At 42.0% G+C, this 14,793-nt stretch overlaps 1 protein-coding gene across 3 annotated transcripts; it reads right to left on the reverse strand.

Moving 5' to 3' along the window:
• Window positions 1–2,658: 2,658 nt before the first annotated feature.
• mcur1 (mitochondrial calcium uniporter regulator 1) lies at window positions 2,659–11,167 on the reverse strand. Of its 3 annotated transcripts, XM_064949514.1 has the most exons (9): window positions 10,789–11,166; window positions 10,112–10,222; window positions 9,909–10,012; window positions 5,852–5,953; window positions 4,916–4,957; window positions 4,475–4,546; window positions 4,263–4,316; window positions 3,967–4,081; window positions 2,659–3,560 (listed from the first exon to the last, which is right to left on the reverse strand). In XM_064949514.1, exons 1-9 carry the CDS (start codon window positions 11,090–11,092, stop codon window positions 3,505–3,507), a joined length of 960 nt encoding a protein of 319 aa, XP_064805586.1. In that variant the 5' UTR covers window positions 11,093–11,166; the 3' UTR covers window positions 2,659–3,504. The 3 variants fall into 3 exon arrangements, with proteins under 3 accessions (XP_064805586.1, XP_064805587.1, XP_064805588.1); XM_064949515.1 differs by lacking the exon at window positions 4,916–4,957 and having other exon boundaries at window positions 10,789–11,167; XM_064949516.1 differs by lacking the exon at window positions 2,659–3,560 and having other exon boundaries at window positions 3,967–4,138.
• Between the last annotated feature and the right edge of the window lie 3,626 nt (window positions 11,168–14,793).

Here is a 14,793-nt window from a genome sequence, read left to right on the forward strand (position 1 = left end):
CCGCCAAACATATCTCGTAAAACTGACAATCCTACCGATTGTCATTTACAAAATAGCTTCCAATACTCTGCATCCAGTTTGCTGCGTAGTCTATCACAGTGCCATCCGTTCAGTAACCAAAGCCCCTTATACCACCCACCACTGCGACCTGTATGCTCTAGTTGACTGGTCCTCGCCACATATTCATCGCCAGACCCACTGGCTCCAGGTCATCTATAAGTCTATGCTAGGTAAAGCTCCGCCTTATCTCAGCTCACTGGTCACGATAACACCCACCCATAGCACGCACTCCAGCAGGTATATCTCACTGGTCATCCCCAAAGCCAACACCTACTTTTCCCCCTTTCCTTCCAGTTCTCTGCTGCCAATGACTGGAACAAATTGCAAAGATCGCTGGAGACTTAAATTTTCCTCACTAACTTTAAACATCAGCTATGTGAGCAGCAAACTGATCGCTGCAGTTGTAAATAGCCCACCCAATCTACCTACCTCATCCCCATATTGTTTTTATTTACTTTTCTGCTCTTTTACACACCAGTATTTCTACTTGCTCATCTATCACTCCAGTGTTTATTTGCTAAATTGTAATTACTTTGCTACTATGGCCTATTTATTACCTTACCACCTCACGCCATTTGCACACACTTTATATAGACTTTTTCCCCTCCCTATTTTGTTGACTGTACGCTTGTTTATTCCATGTGTAACACTGTTGTTTATGTTGCACTGCTTTGCTTTATCTTGGCCAGGTCGCAGTTGTAAATAAGAACTTGTTCTCAACAAGCTTACCTGGTTAAATAAAGGTGAAATAAATGTTGTGTTTTAAGTGGAATGTCTCAATGATCTGATTGTTCACTCTGGGAATCTAGAGGAGCTCTTTCTGTTGCTGCTGAATGCTTCAGTCATTGTAATATATATTAATAGAACATAGTTGAATTAGTGTTTCATCCCAAGGACCCAGCACCACAATCAAATGTAGCAAGTTGATAATGAAGGCTCACTGTTCTATTCCTCGCCTATGATAAATGCTGCTCCTACAGAACATGGAGTTTCTGCTGGATATCTGCAATTTATCATGTCAATATAGACTACAGTACAGCTAGATACCTAGCTCATAAATGACGACCCAACTTGATGTCAAATCAAATAATTTAGAGGTGACCCAGGCATAGATGGTATCGAAAGCAAGTTTCTCATCAAAACACGACCACCAGTATAAATAATTCAAACATGATAAATTGCATTATTTCTAACAGGGGAAGTTTACAAATGTAAACACGTGTAGGACCACGGGAAATAACTTCTGGGTTGTTTCCTTCACAATAAAGGTATCCTATTCAAATGTTATTAGGGTCTAGTAAATATAAAACACATTATGGTCAAATGATCCTATATTATAGCTTTGTGTTTAGTCATACATACAGGGAGGAGAACAAGTATTTGATAACCTGCAAAATCGGCAGTGTTTCCTACTTACAAAGCATGGAAAGGTCTGTCATTTTTTATCATAGGTATACTTCAACTGTGAGAGACGGAATCTAAAACAATGCATGATTTTTAAGTCATTAATTTGCATTTTATTCCTTGACATAAGTATTTGATCACCTACCAACCAGTAAGAATTCCAGCTCTCACAGATCTGTTAGTTTTTCTTTAAGAAGCCCTCCCGTTCTCCACTCTACCTGTATTAACTGCACCTGTTTGTACTCATTACCTGTATAGAAGACACCTGTCCACACACTCAAACAGACTCCAACCTCTCCACAATGGACAAGACCCGAGAGGGTGTAAAGACATCAGGGATAAAATTGTAGACCTGCACAAGGCTGGGTTACAGGACAATAGGCAAGCAGTTTGGTGAGAAGGCAACAAATGTTGGCACAATTATTAGAAAATGGAAAAAGTTCAAGATTAAGATCAATCACCCCCAGTCTGGGGCTCCATGCAAGATCTCACCTCGTAGGGCATCAATGATCATGAGGAAGGTGAGGGATCAGCCCAGAACTACACGGCAGGACCTGGTTAATGACCTGAAAAGAGCTGGGACCACAGTCTCAAAGAAAACCATTAGTAACACACAACACCGTCATGGATTAAAATCCTGCAGCGCACGCAAGGTCCCCCTGTTCAAGCCAGCTCATGTCCAGGCCCGTCTGACATTCCTCCAAACAGCCATGTTTGGAGGAAGAAGAAAGATGAGTACAACCCCAAGAACACCATCCTAACCATGAAGCATGGAGGTGGAAACATCATTCTTTGGGGATGCTTTTCTGCAAAGGGGACAGGATGACTGCACCGTATTGAGGGAGGATGGATGGGGCCATGTATCGCGAGATCTTGGCCAACAATCTCCTTGCCTCAGTAAGAACATTGAAGATGGGTCGTGGCTAGGTCTTCCTGCATGACAACGACCCGAAACACACAGCCAGGGCAACTAAGGAGTGGCTCCGTAAGAAGCATATCAAGGTCCTGGAGTGGCCTAGCCAGTCTCCAGACCTGAACCCAATAGAAAATCTTTGGAGGGAGCTGAAAGTCCGTATTGCCCAGCGACAGCCCCAAAACCTGAAGGATCTGGAGATGGTCTGTATGGAGGAGTGGGCCAAAATCCCTGCTACAGTGTGTGCAAACCTGGTCAAGAACTACAGGAAATGTATGATCTCTGTAATTGCAAACAAAGGTTTTTATACCAAATATTAAGTTCTGCTTTTCTGATGTATCAAATACTTATGTCATGCAATAAAATACAAATTAATTACTTAATCATAAAAATGTGATTTTCTGGATTTTTGTTTTAGATTCCGTCTCTCACAGTTGAAGTGTACCTATGATAAAAACACTGCCGATTTTGCAAGTTATCAAATACTTGTTCTACCCACTGTATGTGCTGCTTTCCTTTTATACAGTTTTACAATATCTACTATGGTCATAAAAAATTGTTCATTGGACTGATGGAATGTGTGTTCCAATGACTCACGAGTCCTGTAGTGTCTACAACAGTTAAAATATACAGAGCTGCATATTACTGGCTACATAGCCGGAAATGCACTTTGGACAGCATGGCAATTACAGTATATATAGATGCATTTATACAACATATATCTCAAACACAACATACACAGGTTCCTTGCCTAACAGTGCATGTACAAACAAATACATATGTCAGGATTCTATATTTAAATTACATGTCATTTATTTTGTAGGGTACTCTATGAAAACACAACCAATTCAAAATCCTATAATAAATTTTGGATAGTGCTTTACAAGTGCAGCCTTTCGCATTTCATGGTTTGCTGGGTTCATCTTCTAAATCATAAGTCATTGGTCCTCAGAAATATCAATGTCAATCAACATGAAAGCATTTGATCTGTCTTCATGCCAGCAGCCAGTGGTTGTTTGTTCCTATAGCGATTGACTATTTATCAAACATAAAATGGTGGCAGTTCAAATGGGTTATTTTTGAGCTACAGTGGTCCAGATGACCAGCTCTTCCTGTACTCTCCGGAGTCACATCCAGATGCGATAGAATCCGAGAACCACAGTGAGACAAGTGAAGACGGAACCTGAAAGACATGAGGAGTCCGTCAGTCAGAACTTGTTTATGGACAAAAGTGACGTTTAGTTGACCAGAACCAGAGATACTAATTGTGTATCTATTTCATTCAAGGAACATAAATGTTATCAATCATTTATAGTATTTTTATTGAGCAAATAATATTTACGTATTGGCCTCGAGGCATTCGTCAGAGATTTCCTCAGTCAGAAAAAGCTCTGACAAAGGTCTTGAGGCCAATGCAAAGCTTAATAAAGAGCAGTGATGCTAGCAAGAGCAGTGTGCAGGTTTCCTCTTTTTTCTCATCTTATTCATCTTGCCATGCACCTGCAACAAAGATGGCACAGACATCTGTGCTTTTTAAATATTGAACAAATAAGACTAATGCATGGATACATGAATGACACTCTTCTTACCTGCAAGGTATTTGATAGTATCAAGTTTGTGAGCTTCCAACATGGTTTTCAATCCTGCCACTTCAGTGTCGATTTTCATATTGGACCGAGTCAAATGACAATTTTGCTCAGCATTCTACAGCAGACAGATTTGGCTATTATTCACAAACCACAGATAATATTCTCATAACAACTAAATAACAAATACAAGGTGAAAAGACATCATTAAGATGGGTGTTACACATGCAAGATGAATGAAGTAACCCGTTAAGAGCTCTGAAGTAGAATGGTTTAATCATAATGTACAGTATACAGACCATTTCCATTATCTCGGTCTGACTTTCCATGAGTCTCTTCTCATGCTCTGATTTCTGAAAGTCAAATAGTCTATCAGAGTCGAAACTGTGCTGTCAGATTTGCATTAAATATTGATAAGAGCAAGATATACTGTATGTAATAAGCAAAGCATCACACCTTCATCCTATGAATACTAATGTAAAAAACATAATTGTAATACTAAGACATTTACCATTTCTTTCATGCTGCTTTTTTCCGAATTCATATCCAAGATATTGTCAAAGCGGACTTTATTCATCACATCCTGCGACAGAGAAAAAGGAGGCATTCCGTCATTCAAACACTCAATGGTTCTGAAGTGCTGTTAAAGGCTGCAATCCAAACTGATCATCGCTCTGTTTCACAAAGAGTCATACTTTGTAAAGTTTTCTATATCTATACACGGTGTACACGCAAAATCATCACAAACAGATGAAATGTTGGCAGCAACATGTGGGTGATCTGCAGACATTTTCACAGAAATTAAACCATAAGCTAAAAAAAAATATTATAATTTATTTGGTAAATAATTTCGGCATCACTGTGCCTTCAGGGTTATAGTTTATTCGCCGTTAGTCAGCCCCAGCTCGTGATTTTTATTACACAGAAATTAAACCACCTTAAAACAACTTACAGCCAGTTGCACCTTCAGTTGCAGTAGCTCTACCTTGACTTTCTGTAAGAAAAGATGAATCAATTCATTGATATACTTCAAATGCCTGACTTTAAGGAAATAACATGGCCCCCCCAAAAATGCCATCCACTGTATCAGTCATGTGACCACAGAGGGAGCAATCCTATGTTTTCAGTTCAGATCAAGTGAAAGAGAAGATGCAAGGTGAAGAGACAACTTTAAACTATTGACATGCAACCAGTGTCCACATGTGTGGACTCTCCATAGGATGTACTTGATGTCAGTGATTGGCCAGAGTCCACACACTGTCACTGTTCAAATGACAAGGAAGAACACTGACTACCACTGGAAAATATATATATATATATATATATATATCCCATTTAGCAGACGCTTTTGTCCAAAGCGACTTACAAGTCGGCTGGGGCCACTACTTTTACTGACTACCACTGAGAAAGGACCTAAATAAGTAACAAGGAATATATATATATATATATATATGGTAATCCTAACCCTCATGTGTCACATCACGGGACCCTCTCTTCCCACTGGGCACACACTGGTTGAATCAATGTTTCCTCATCAATTAAATTATGTTGAATAGATGTTGAAATGACATCTGTAAAGGAGTAAACATTACATTTACATTTAAGTCATTTAGCAGACGCTCTTATCCAGAGCGACTTACAAATTGGAAAAAGGCTCCCTGATGTGCTTCAAGTGATGATAGGATTAGAGCACAGGAGGTTGGTGCCACCTTAATTGGGAAGGACGGGCTCGTGGTAATGGCTGGAACGGAGTCAGTGGAATGGTATCAAATACATGGTTCCAGGTATTTGATGCCATTCCATTTGCACCGTTCCGGCCGTTATTACGAGCCGTCCTCCCCTCAGCAGCCTCCTGTGGATTAGAGAACTCCTACAAATGAATACTCACCTCATTCTCTGCCAGCAAAGTAGAGAACTCACTCTTTTCAAGGATAATCATGTCCTTTTTCACCGATGCAATTTGGGAAAACACCCTCTGCAACATGATCTCCTGCAATTCATGGCCATAGCGAGTCAGTCTCATTATTTACTTACATGCATTATCAATATTTGACATATATATATATACACACACACACACAAAAGTATGTGGGACACCCCTTCAAATTAGTGGATTTGGCTATTTCAGCCACACCCATTGCTGACAAGTGTATGAAATCGAGCACACACACACAGTCATGCAATCTCCATAAACAAACATTGTCAGTAGAATGGCCTTACTGAAGAGCTCACTGACTTTCAGCGTGGCAACCGTCATAGGATGCGACCTTTCCTATAAGTCAGTTAATCAAATTTATGCCCTGCTTGAGCTGTCTCGGTAAGTGCTGTTATTGTGAAGTGGAAACGTCTAGGAGCAACAACGGCTCAGCCGCGAAGTGGTAAGCCACACAAGCTCACAGAACGGAACTGGCGAGTGCTGAAGCTCATAACAGTTGTCTGTCCTTGGTTGCAACACTTACTACCGAGTTCCAAACTGCCTCTGGAAACAACTGTTCGTCGGGAGTTTCATGAAATGGGTTTCCATGGACAAGCAGCCACACACAAGCCTAAGATCAACATGCACAATGCCAAGCGTTGACTGGAGTGGTGTAAAGCTTTGCCGCCATTGGACTGTGAAACAGTAGAAACGCCTTCTCTGGAGTGATGAATCACGCTCCACCATCTGGCAGTCCGGTGGACGAATCTGGGTTTGGCGGATGCCAGGAGAACGCTACCTGCTCGAATGCAGAGTGCCAACTATAAAGTTTGGTGGAGGTGGAATAATGGTCTGGGGCTGATTTTCATGGTATGGGCTAGGCCCCTTAGTTCCAGTGAAGTGAGATCTTAACACTACAGCATACAATGAGATTCTAGACGATTCTGTGCTTCCAACTTTGTAGCAACAGTTTGGGGAAGGCCTTTCCTGTTTCAGCATGACAATGCCCCTGTGCACAAAGCAAGATCCATACAGAAATGGTTTGTCGAGATTGGTGTGGAAGAACTTGACTGGCCTGCACAGAGCCCTGACCTCCACCCCATCAAACACCTTTGGGATGAATTGGAACTCCGATTCCGAGCTAGGACATATCACCCAACATCAGTGCCCGACCTCACTAATGCTCTTGTGGCTGAATGGAAGCAAGTCCCAGCAGCAATGTTCAACCATCTAGTGGAAAGCCTTCCCAACAGAGTGGAGGCTGTTATAAATCAAATAAAATTGTATGTCACATGTGCTGAATACAGCCTTACAGTTAAATGCTTAGTCACAAGCCCTTACTCAACAATGCAGTTCCAAAAAAATACCTCAAATAAATACATCAATAAATAAAGTAACAAATAATTAAAGAGCAGCAGTAAAATATGTGGTGAAGCCACATAAAAGTAAAATAACAATAGCAATGCTAAATAAAGGGGGTACCGGTATAGAGTCAATGTGCGGGGGCACCGGTTGGTTAAGGTAATTAAGGCAATATATACACTACCGTTCAAAAGTTTGGGGTGACTAAGAAATGTCCTTGTTTTGTGTCCATTAAAATAACATCAAATTGATCAGAAATACAGTGTACAAATATTGTTAATGTTGTAAATGACTATTGTAGCTGGAAACGGCTGATTTTATATGGAATATCTACAGTTGAAGTCGGAAGTTTACATACACCATAGCCAAATACTAGAATGCCAAAGTTCTGCAAGGCTCAATTGCTGCAATTGGAGGATTTATTGACGAAAGCAAAGTTTGAAGGACAATTATTATTTAAATGAATCATTATTGATAACATTGCCAACATCTTCACTATATTTTATATTCATTGTGCTACTCATTTTCATGAAAAACAAGGACATTTCTAAGTGACCCCAAACTTTTGAAAGGTAGTACACATGTGGGTAGTGGGTAGTTATTAAAGTGATGTATAGATAATAACAGAGAGTAGCAGCAGCATGAAGGGGGGGGGGGGATGCAATGCAAGCAGTCTGGGTAGCCATTTGATTAGATGTTCGGTAGTCTTATGGCTTGGAGATAGAAGCTGTTTAGAAGCCTCTTGGACCTAGACTTGGCGCACCAGTACCGCTTGCCGTGCGGTAGCAGAGAAAACAATCTATGACTAGGGTGGCTGAAATCTTTTTTGGGGCCTTCCTCTAACACCACCTGGTAAAGAGGTCCTTTTTGTAATCCGTGATTGACTGTAGACCCTGCCACATACCTCGTGTCTGAGCCGTTGAATTGCAACTCTACTTTGTCTCTATACTGACGCCTAGCTTGTTTGATTGCCTTGTGGAGGGAATAGCTACACTGTTTGTAGTCGGTCATGTTTCCGGTCACCTTGCCCTGGTTAAAAGCAGTGGTTCGCGCTTTCAGTTTCGCGCCAATGCTGCCATCAATCCACGGTTTCTGGTTTGGGAATGTTTTAATCTTTGTTGTGAGTATAACATTGCCGACGCACTTTCTAATAAACTCGCTCACCGAATCAGCATATTCGTCAATGTTGATGTTGGACGCAATGCGGAACATATCCCAATCCACGTTATCGAAGCAGTCTTGAAGCGTGGAATCAGATTGGTCGGACCAGCGTTGAACAGACCTGAGTGCGGGAGTTTCTTGTTTTAGTCTCTGTCTGGAGGCTGGAAGCAACAAAATGGAGTCGTGGTCAGCTTTTCCGAAAGGAGGGCGGGGGAGGGCCTTATATGCGTCGCAGAAGTTAGAATAACAATGAACCAGGGTTTTACCAGCCCTGGTTGCGCAATCGATATGCTGATAGAATTTAGGGTGTCTTGTTTTCAGATTAGCCTTGTTAAAATCCCCAGCTACAATGAATGCAGCCTCAGGATATGTGGTTTCCAGTTTACATAGAGTCAAATAAAGTTTGTTCAGGGCCATCGATGTACCTGCTCGGGGGGGAATATATATGGCTGTGATTATAATCGAAGAGAATTCTCTCGGTAGATAATGCGGTCGACATTTGATTGTGAGGAATTCTAAGTCAGGTGAACAGAAGGACTTGAGCTCCTGTATGTTGTTATGATCACACCACGTCTCGTTAATCATAAGGCATACCCACCCCGCCCCTCTTCTTACCAGAAAGATGCTTGTTTCTGTCGGCGCGATGCGTGAAGAAAACAGCTGGCTGCACCGACTCCGATAGCGTCTCTCGAGTGAGCCATGCTTCCGTGAAGCAAAGAACGTTACAGTCTCAATTGTCTCACTGGAATGCTACCCTTGCTCGGATTTCATTTCTATCTCAAGGCCATCATACTGTTAGACAGCCACCACTAACATTGAGTGGCTGCTGCCAACATACTGACTCAACTCCAGCAAATTTAATAATAGAAATTGATGTAAAAAATTTATCACTAGCAAATTCAAACAATGCCACTTAATATGTTTACATACCCTACATTACTCATCTCATATGTATATACTGTACCCTATACCATCTACTGCATCTTGCCATCTTTATGTAATACATGTATCACTAGCCACTTTAAACTATGCCACTTTTATGTTTACATACCCTACATTTCTCATATGGATATACTGTACTCGATACCATCTACTGCATTTTGCCTATGCCATTCTGTACCATCACTCATTCATATATCTTTATGTACATATTCTTTATCCCTTTACACTTGTGTGTATAAGGTAGTAGTTTTGGAATTGTTAGGTTACATTACTCATTGGTTATTACTGCATTGTCGGAACTAGAAGCACAAGCATTTCGCTACACTCGCATTAACATCTGCTAACCATGTGTATGTGACAAACAAAATAGTTTGGTTTGGATCTGAGGACCCATGTCATATCTTTTCAGTCTCTTTTCAGTTTGAGGGGGAATAGGTTTATAGCAGCAAAGGGGGGACCAACTCCATATTAATGCCCATGACTTTGGAATGAGATGTTCAACGAGCAGGTGTCCACATACCTTTGGTCATATACTGTATGTTGATATGAAAAAGTCAAGCCTCACCTGCTGCACTTTGGTTACCATGTCATTATAGATTAGATCCATGTTGGAGTGTGTTGTCCTGACCATCATCCTGACAATTACCTCAGCTTGCTGAGTGGTGAAGCCTGTTGATGAAAACAACACACGAACTGGGTTCAAACCAACCACTGAATTAAATGTATGGGGGTTACTTCAAATTACACAAATAAAAAACATTTTCTAACCATTGTCTTCGAGGAGTCGAACCAATGCATGGGTATCAAAATACAGCCGTCGGTTTCCAGACTTTGTCATATCTGTTTTCAATTCATACTGAAGTATAGAGGTGCTCAGCTCTGATATCCACATAAAAGGAAAAGTTAGATGTAGCGTACAGATCATTACATGACAAATTATTTATAACCACCATAGGATCCTGCATCAAATTAAGAAAATGTTACGCTAATGTACAGCACTCAGAGGGTGATATGAAGAGATACATTTCATGTATTTAATGTATTGTCGTGGCATATCTGTCCTGGTGTTGAATGCATTAACACTGGGCCTTTTTCTTTTTTTAAATCTGCTCCGAAATATTCATCCAACCTCACGAGGTCACTCAAACCCCGGTTGCAATCGATTTCTACTAGTCACCACAGCCACAAAGTGATATATTGTAAAAATTAAAACAAAAATATGCTTTTGGTCTTAATTCAAGGTTATGGTTAGATGTAGGGTTAAATATAGGGTTAGGTTTAAATCACACTTTAAGATAGGAAATTGCAGAAATTGGCGTGGTTTATGACGTAGTGGCTGTGGTAACTAGTGACGACCGTTGCAATCTGAACCCGATCTGGCAAACTTATTTTTGATAGTGTCGTTTGTCTTCATCTTTGCTCAGACAGTGTACATACATACATACCTCTGACAAATAAAAAGCTCCGTTTAAAAACCTTAGTTGCGCTCACTCCCGTAAATAGTCTCATTCTCCATGTTCGTTTGTCAAGGTTGCAAGAGCCGGAATCGGTGTTACATTGTTTACAGCGCGAATGGATGCTGCTCGTCAAAATTGTGTTCAGAAAGGAACTGTTAGGTTGGAGCGCAACTGTAGTGAAACTTGCTCTGTCCCCGCGTGTCCTCTTTTCTTGCTTACTATACCAATAGTCCGAGTTTAAAGTAGATTTATTCAACCGCGAGTGAAATGCAATTCTTTGTTTCAATGACATTGTCAAACCTTTAGTTCACTTTCACTGTACTTTCCTGCTTGAGTTCCCATAAATACGTCACCACGTTGACCCTACGTTGACATAACTAGGAGGGTTTTGTTTTAAAGCAACAGTTTACTATATTTTCTTACTACGCTAATCTAGTCCTGATGCGCTTGTCAATCTTTACTGTATTTGTTCAAATTGATATGAAAAAAATATGCATTGTTTATTCTTGCATATGGATGTTACACATTCTTATTTTACTGTATCAAAAGCATCCTTTTGGGGTGTGGGACTGACAAGGATAAGCGGTGCCTTATGCATGATTTCTAAGCACCTACAGGCCTAATATTGGGTTTATGAATGCTCTTTAAGCCTTAAAAGTGATGTTTAATTTACATCGGGACTGGATACAAGATTGGAAGGCAGCTCCTCGGAGAGCAGAGCACGCCCCTACTCCCTGAAATGGTGCACAGGCCGTCCACTGTGTTTGGGCAACATATTCTCATCTACATCACTTGCAATGTTTGTATTTGTCATATGCCTAAGTGGAAGTCTCCCGGTTTGCTTAAATTGCTGGCACAACTGCTAGCCTGACTATAAAGCTGTGGACAGCAACATGGAGACTACACTTGTTCCAATTGATTTAATGTAGAACCAGTTCCGTACCCTCTGTACCATCTCAGGTATTCGGGTTTGGGAGGACTCTGAAGACAGAATATAAACAGAATACTACACAAATGATAGAATACATATTTTTCAAAAATGACTATTGTGAAAGCCTGGACACAATATCCGTGACAGTAGGCTATCCTATTGGATGAAGTTAAAAATCAAAATCAAATTTATTTGTCACATACACATGGTTAGCAGATGTTAATGCGAGTGTAGCAAAATGCTTGTGCTTCTAGTTCAGACAATGCAGTAATAACCAACGAGTAATCTAACCTAACAATTCCAAAACTACTACCTTATACACACAAGTGTAAAGGGATAAAGATTATGTACATAAAGATATATGAATGAGTGATGGTACAGAACGGCATAGGCAAGATGCAGTAGATGGTATCGAGTACAGTATATACATATGAGATGAGTAATGTAAGGTATGTAAACAAAGTGGCATAGTTTAAAGTGGCTAGTGATACATGTATTACATAAAGATGCAGAAGATGATATAGAGTACAGTATATACATATACATGTGAGATGAATAATGTAGGGTATGTAAACATTATATTAAGTAGCATTGTTTAAAGTGGCTAGTGATATCTTTTCCATCAATTCCCATTATTAAAGTGGCTGGAGTTGAGTCAGTGTGTTGGCAGCAGCCACTCAATGTTAGTGGTGGCTGTTTAACAGTCTGATGGATATGAGATAGAAGCTGTTTTTCAGTCTCTCGGTCCCTGCTTTGATGCACCTGTACTGACCTCGCCTTCTGGATGATAGTGGGGTGAACAGGCAGTGGCTCGGGTGGTTGATGTCCTTGATGAGCTTTATGGCTTTCCTGTAACATCGGGTGGTGTAGGTGTCCTGGAGGGCAGGTAGTTTGCCCCCGGTGATGCGTTGCACAGACCTCACTACCCTCTGGAGAGCCTTACGGTTGTGGGCGGAGCAGTTGCCGTACCAGGCGGTGATACAGCCCGACAGGATGCTCTTTATTGTGCATCTGTAAAAGTTTGTCAGTGCTTTTGGTGACAAGCCAAATTTCTTCAGCCTCCTGAGGTTGAAGAGGCGCTGCTGTGCCTTCTTCACGATGCTGTCTGTGTGGGTGGACCAATTCAGTTTGTCCGTGATGTGTACGCTGAGGAACTTAAAACTTACTACCCTCTCCACTACTGTCCCGTCGATGTGGATGGGGGGGTGCTCCCTCTGCTGTTTCCTGAAGTCCACAATCATCTCCTTAGTTTTGTTGACGTTGAGTGTGAGGCTATTTTCCTGACACCACACTCCGAGGGCCCTCACCTCCTCCCTGTAGGCCGTCTCGTCGTTGTTGGTAATCAAGCCTACCACTGTGGTGTTGTCTGTAAACTTGATGATTGAGTTGGAGGCGTGCATGGCCACGCAGTCGTGGGTGAACAGGGAGGACAGGAGAGGGCTCAGAACGCACCCTTGTGGGCCCCAGTGTTGAGGATCATCGGGGTGGAGATGTTGTTACCTACCCTCACCACCTGGGGGCGGCCAGTCAGGAAGTCCAGTACCTAGTTGCACAGGGCGGGGTCGAGACCCAGGGTCTCGAGCTTGATGATGAGTTTGGAGGGTACTATGGTGTTAAATGCTGAGCTGTAGTCGATGAACAGCATTCTCACATAGGTATTCCTCTTGTCCAGATGGGTTAGGGCAGTGTACAGTGTGGTTGCGATTGCGTTGTCTGTGGACCTATTGGGGCGGTAAGCAAATTGGAGTGGGTCTAGGCTGTCAGGTAGGGTGGAGGTGAAATGGTCCTTGACTAGTCTCTCAAAGCACTTCATGATGACGGAAGTGAGGGCGGTAGTCGTTTAGCTCAGTTACCTTAGCTTTCTTGGGAACAGGAACAATGGTGGCCCTCTTGAAGCATGTGGGAACAGCAGACTGGGATAAGGATTGATTGAATATGTCCGTAAACACACCAGCCAGCTGGTCTGCGCATGCTCTGAGGGCGCGGCTGGGGATGCCGTCTGGGCATGCAGCCTTGCGAGGGTTAACACGTTTAAATGTTTTACTCACATTGGTTGCAGTGAAGGAGAGTCCACAGGTTTTGGTAGCAGGCCGTGTTAGTGGCAATGTATTGTCCTCAAAGCGAGCAAGGAAGTTGTTTAGTCTGTCTGGGAGCAAGACATCCTGGTCCACGAGGGGGCTGGTTTTCTTTTCGTAATCCGTGATTGACTATAGACCCTGCCACATACCTCTTGTGTCTGAGCCGTTGAATTGCGACTACTTTGTCTCTATACTGACGCTTCGCTTGTTTGATTGCCTTGCGGAGGGAATAGCTACACTGTTTGTATTCAGTCATGTTTCCGGTCACCTTGCCCTGGTTAAAAGCAGTGGTTCGCGCTTTCAGTTTCGCGCCAATGCTGCCATCAATCCACGGTTTTTGGTTGGGGAATGTTTTAGCTGCTGTGGGTACGACATCTTCAATGCACTTGCTAATGAACTCGCTCACCGTATCAGCGCATTCATCAATGCTGTTGTTTGACGCAATGCGGAACATATCCCAATCCACGTGATCGAAGTAATCTTGGAGCGTGGAATCAGATTGGTCGGACCAGCGTTGAACAGACCTGAGTGCGGGAGCTTCCTGTTTTAGTCTCTGTCTATAGGCTGGGAGCAACACAATGGAGTCGTGGACAGCTTTTCCAAAAGGAGGGCGGGGCAGGGCCTTATATGCGTTACGGAAGTTAGAATAACAATGATCCAGGGTTTTACCAGCCCTGGTTGCACAATCAATATGCTGATAGAATTTAGGGAGTTTTGTTTTCAGATTAGCCTTGTTAAAATCCCCGGCTACAATTAATGCAGCCTCGGATATGTGGTTCCCAGTTTACATAGAGTCAAACAAAGTTCATTCAGGGCAATCGATGTGTCTGCTTGGGGGGGAATATATGCGATGACGATAATCGAAAATAATTATTTTGGTAGATAATGCGGTCGACATTTGATTGTGAGGAATTCTAAGTCAGGTGAACAGAAGGACTTGAGTTCCTGTATGTTGTTATGATCACACCACGTCTTGTTAATCAT

This window comes from Oncorhynchus masou, chromosome 30, assembly GCF_036934945.1.
Source record: "Oncorhynchus masou masou isolate Uvic2021 chromosome 30, UVic_Omas_1.1, whole genome shotgun sequence".
NCBI lineage: Eukaryota > Metazoa > Chordata > Actinopteri > Salmoniformes > Salmonidae > Oncorhynchus > Oncorhynchus masou.

What these genes read in the sequence shown, in the direction of transcription:
- mcur1 (XM_064949514.1), bottom strand. Translation starts at nt 11,092, where the DNA reads ATGTCATTGAAACAAAGAATTGCATTTCACTCGCGGTTGAATAAATCT. An exon ending in TCGACTCCTCGAAGACAATG is followed by an intron (nt 10,013 to 10,111) that starts GTTAGAAAATGT and finishes TTTCATCAACAG; the next exon opens with GCTTCACCACTCAGCAAGCT. An exon ending in AACTGAAGGTGCAACTGGCT is followed by an intron (nt 4,547 to 4,915) that starts GTAAGTTGTTTT and finishes TCTCTGTCGCAG; the next exon opens with GATGTGATGAATAAAGTCCG.